Consider the following 4,383-nt stretch of genomic DNA (forward strand, 5'->3'; position numbering starts at 1 on the left):
AGAGGGGAGAAAAATTATTCTACGTCATTAAAAAATTTGGATACTCATGACTCCCGGCAGGGCTGGTGAAGGAAAAGAAACTCAATTTGGTTTTCTTAATGGAAACCAAGCTTCAAGCACACCAGATTGAAAAAATCAGAGTTCACATGGGATTGGGAGTGTGTTAGTCATTGACAGTATCGGGAAAAGTGGAGGCTTAGCACTTTTTTGGAATTCGGAGGTAGTGGTTGATATCCAAAATTTTAGCCGATGGCATATCAACGCAATGGTGAAGGAAGTGGGGGATGGGCCAGGATGGAAATTTACGGGCTTCTATGGGCATCCAGAAGTGGCAAAGAGAAAAGAGTCGTGGGCTTTACTTCGCCATCTCTCTTCGTATATGCCATTGGCATGGTTGAGTATGGGAGATTTTAACGAAATTCTTAATGATGAGGAGAAAATTGGGGTTTGTCGACAACCCAGATGGCAAATGGAGGCTTTTCGTGACGCTATCGAGGGGTGCCGGTTGGATGATCTTGGTGCGGTGGGACATAAATTCACGTGGAGTAATGGTAAAAAGGACATCCATTTCACGATGGAACGTCTTGACCAAGCATTGGCAAATGAGGAATGGCAGGATTTGTACCCAATCTGTAGGGTGGAAACTCTTGCTACATGTGCGTCAGATCATGCCTCGGTGTTAATTAGTTTCACAAAAACTGCTCCACGCCGGCGTCGAAGGAAAAAGATATTTAGGTATGAATCTGCTGGGCATAAAAGTAAGTCACATAAAGAAGTAATAAAACAGGTGTGGAGGGTAAAACAGAAAAATGGAGAAGGTCGGAGCAAGGTCATGGGTAAATTGGAGGATTGTAAAAATTCTCTTCTCCAATGGAAAAGAGAGAACAAAAATCTTTCAAACGACATCCTTAAACAAACCATGGAGAAAATTCTGGAATTGCAAGGGGAAGAGGAAGAATGGGATTTCGATGAAATAAGGGCACTAAAATTAAAGGCGAATGATCTTATGGAGGAAGAAGAGCTGAAGTGGCAACAACGTGCGAAAGCAGACTGGCTCAAGCATGGAGACAAAAATTCTAAATTTTTCCATGCTTGTGCCTCACAAAGGAGACGGGCAAACAAGATCTCAAGTATAATTGATGATGAAGGGGCTATATGTGATCAAGATGACTCTGTTGCAGCAGCTTTTATTTCCTACTTCAAAGGGATTTTGTCAACGTCTTGTCCCACTGGGTTGGAGGAGGCGCTTGAGTTTTTACCCCGGAGAATTACAGCAAAGATGAATGCCGACTTGGAGAGGGACCTTACTTTTGAGGAGGTTAGCACGGCTCTGAGTCAAATGGCGCCCTTAAAATCACCCGGCCCGAACGGATTTCCTGCGGGTTTTTTTCAAGATAATTGGACTGTCGTGGGAAATGAGGTATTTTTGGCTTTAAAATTTTTTTTCTCTTCAGAATTTATAAATGTTGAAGTAAACTCTACTTTCATTGCCCTTGTACCCAAAAAACCAAACTCTACTAAGGTTTCAGACTTTCGACCTATATCTTTGTGCAATGTCTTGTATAAACTTTTGGCTAAAGTTCTAGCAAATAGGTTGAAAGTTATTCTCCCCAATATTGTCTCTAGCAATCAGTCAGCGTTTATCTCGGGTCGGCTGATCTCGGACAACATTTTAGTGACATATGAAACCTTACACACCATGCATTCTAGGATGTATGGTCGTATGGGTTACATGGCCCTAAAACTTGATATGAGTAAAGCATACGGCCAGGTGGAGTGGATTTTTTTGGAAAAGGTGATGGGAAAGATGAGTTTTTCTGAAAAATGGGTTAACATGGTGAATTTCAAACCTTCAAGAGGTATTCGCTAGGGGGATCCTCTCTCACCATACCTGTTTATTTTATGTGCGGAAGTGCTGAGTGCCAATCTCCAGCAAGCAGAGATGTCAGGTGTACTTGGGGGCGTCCCAACTTCTCCAAGGGGTGTACGGATAAATCACTTATTTTTTGCTAACGATTGCCTCCTATTTTGTAAAGCTTCTCCGTAGGATTAGGGGCATCTGGAGAAAGTATTGGACACCTATGAACGAGCTTCAGGACAAAGTTTAAATAAAGATAAAACAACGGTATTTTTTAGCCGAAATACACCCTAGCCTGTTCGTGACAGTACTTTATCTTTAGTGGGTGTCCCAGCCTCACAACGCTGTGATACTTACTTGGGTCTTCCCGCTCTTGTGGGAAAAACTCGAGTGAGGGAATTTCAATTTTTGAAGGATAAGGTGAAGAGGAGAGTGTCTGATTGGAAAACAAAATTGCTTTCACAAGCTGGGAAGGAAGTGTTACTCAAAGCGGTGGTGCAGGGCATACCTACGTATAGTATGAGCATTTTTTTACTTCCAAAAGAGCTTTGTAAGGAGTTAAATAAGATGATGCAACAATTTTGGTGGGGCCACTCGAAGGAGGCACACAAAATCCACTGGATGAGTTGGGAAAGAATGAGTATGGCAAAAGCTAACGGAGGAATGGGTTTTAGAGATATTGTGTGTTTCAATAAAGCACTATTGGCGAAACAGAGTTGGAGATTAATGCAAAATCCAGATAGTTTGGCTGCCAAGGTTATCTCGGCGAAATATTTTCCTCGGGGCTCTTATATGACTGCAAAGATTAGGAATAAGCCCTCTTATGCTTGGCGGAGCATTTTAGCAGGTAGGGAACTGTTCCAGGAGGGGATCTTTTGGAGGATTGGAGATGGCCGCTCAGTGTCCATTTGGAGAGATAAGTGGCTTCCTCGTCTGACAACTTACTCCATTCAGACACCATGTAGAATTCTGCCCGAGGAAGCAAAGGTGGCTGAATTGTTAGATACAAATCCTATACAGTGGAAGAAGGCCTTGATTCGGGATATCTTTAGTGAGGTGGAGGCAGAAATCATTTGCAATATACCTGTTAGCAGCTACCAACTACCGGATAAAATGATCTGGTACCCCACAAACTCCGGGGAATTTTCTGTAAAAAGTGCGTACCACATTGAGAAGGAGCGCCAAAATAGAAAGAATGGAGAGGGTTCTAACCAAGAAAGAGGAAAGGAGGTCTGGAAGACTCTTTGGAGTTTCAAGGTTCCGAATTCATCAAAAGTCTTTTTTTGGAGAGCTTGAAAAAATATCCTCCCCTCTAAGGATAATCTCAAACGAAGAGGGGTTCTTGAGGAAGAATTATGTTTCTTCTGCTGTCAAGAGAGGGAAACATCCTACCACATTCTATGGGCCTGCCCATTGGCACAAGACGTATGGGGATCAAGCATCAAGAAGCTCCAAAAATGTAGCTTGCATTGCAGCACTATTCTGGACCTGTTTGAAGCAATATCGCAATGTTTTGAAGAGGAAGTCCTGAATATTTTTGTTCTTACGCCTAAGGAGATATGGCAACATCGAAATTGTGTATTGCATGGGTTTACCCATCCAATTGTTGTTGCAAATCTGGCCAGGGACCGCCTTTTACAATTCTCTCAGGCAAACACTTTTGTGATAAATTGCGGAGACGTGAGGATTGCAGAAACGAAGACGAAATGGCAGGCTCCACCACTAGGTTTCTATAAAGTAAATTGGGATATTGCACTCTCAACCGTCAATAACTGTATGGGAATTAGCGTGATTGTATAGGATGAAAGAGGCCACGTTCTAGTAGCAAAAAATCAGACGATCCATGCAATCCATGAACTTGTCACGGGCGAAGCCCTTGCAGCTTTACACGCAGCTGAATTCTGTCGGGAGTTAGGCTTTTTCGAGATTCTGCTAGAGGGAGATTCGATGTTGGTAGTCAAGGCCATTGGGGGGAATACCCAAAACTGGTTAAAGTATGGGCAAATCGTGGAAGACACCAATATGGTTCTGAGATCCCTCCGACATTGGAAGATAGGCCATGTCAAGCGTAAAGCAAACGAAGCGGCTCATGTATTGGCAAAGGAGGCAGTTAGGACGGTTACAGACAATATTTGGATTGAGGAAATTTCAGCTTGTATTTTCAATATTGTTCTTTTAGAGCTTAATGCTCTTTTTTCGTAGAGTTAAGGCTCTTGTATTCTTGTTCAAATATGAATAAAGAGTATTGCCACTTTTTCAAAAAAATTTGGATACTTTACTTAATTAAACCTCTAGTTTTACAATTACTCCACTACAAAAAATAGGATGATTACTGACTTGGCAAACAGTAACCAAATTTTGCCACGTCAGTAATTATTGACGTGTCAAAAGTGGCACGTCAAATTTTTTTTTTTTTTTAACGTGTTGAAAGTGACACGTCAACATTTATTGATGTGTCACATTCAACACGTCAGGATTTCTTGACGTGTCAAATTTGACACGTCAGGATTTCTTGACATGTCAAA

The 4,383-nt window shown here is 41.9% G+C and overlaps 1 protein-coding gene across 1 annotated transcript; it reads left to right on the forward strand.

Moving 5' to 3' along the window:
* The first annotated feature begins 265 nt into the window (after window positions 1-265).
* On the forward strand, window positions 266-4,060 carry LOC132187840 (uncharacterized). The gene is made up of 3 exons (XM_059602274.1): window positions 266-1,859; window positions 2,193-3,115; window positions 3,659-4,060. Exons 1-3 carry the CDS (start codon window positions 266-268, stop codon window positions 4,058-4,060), a joined length of 2,919 nt encoding a protein of 972 aa, XP_059458257.1.
* The last annotated feature ends 323 nt before the right edge of the window (window positions 4,061-4,383 follow it).

The sequence above is a fragment of the Corylus avellana genome, chromosome ca7 (assembly GCF_901000735.1).
Source record: "Corylus avellana chromosome ca7, CavTom2PMs-1.0".
NCBI classification, from domain to species: domain Eukaryota; kingdom Viridiplantae; phylum Streptophyta; class Magnoliopsida; order Fagales; family Betulaceae; genus Corylus; species Corylus avellana.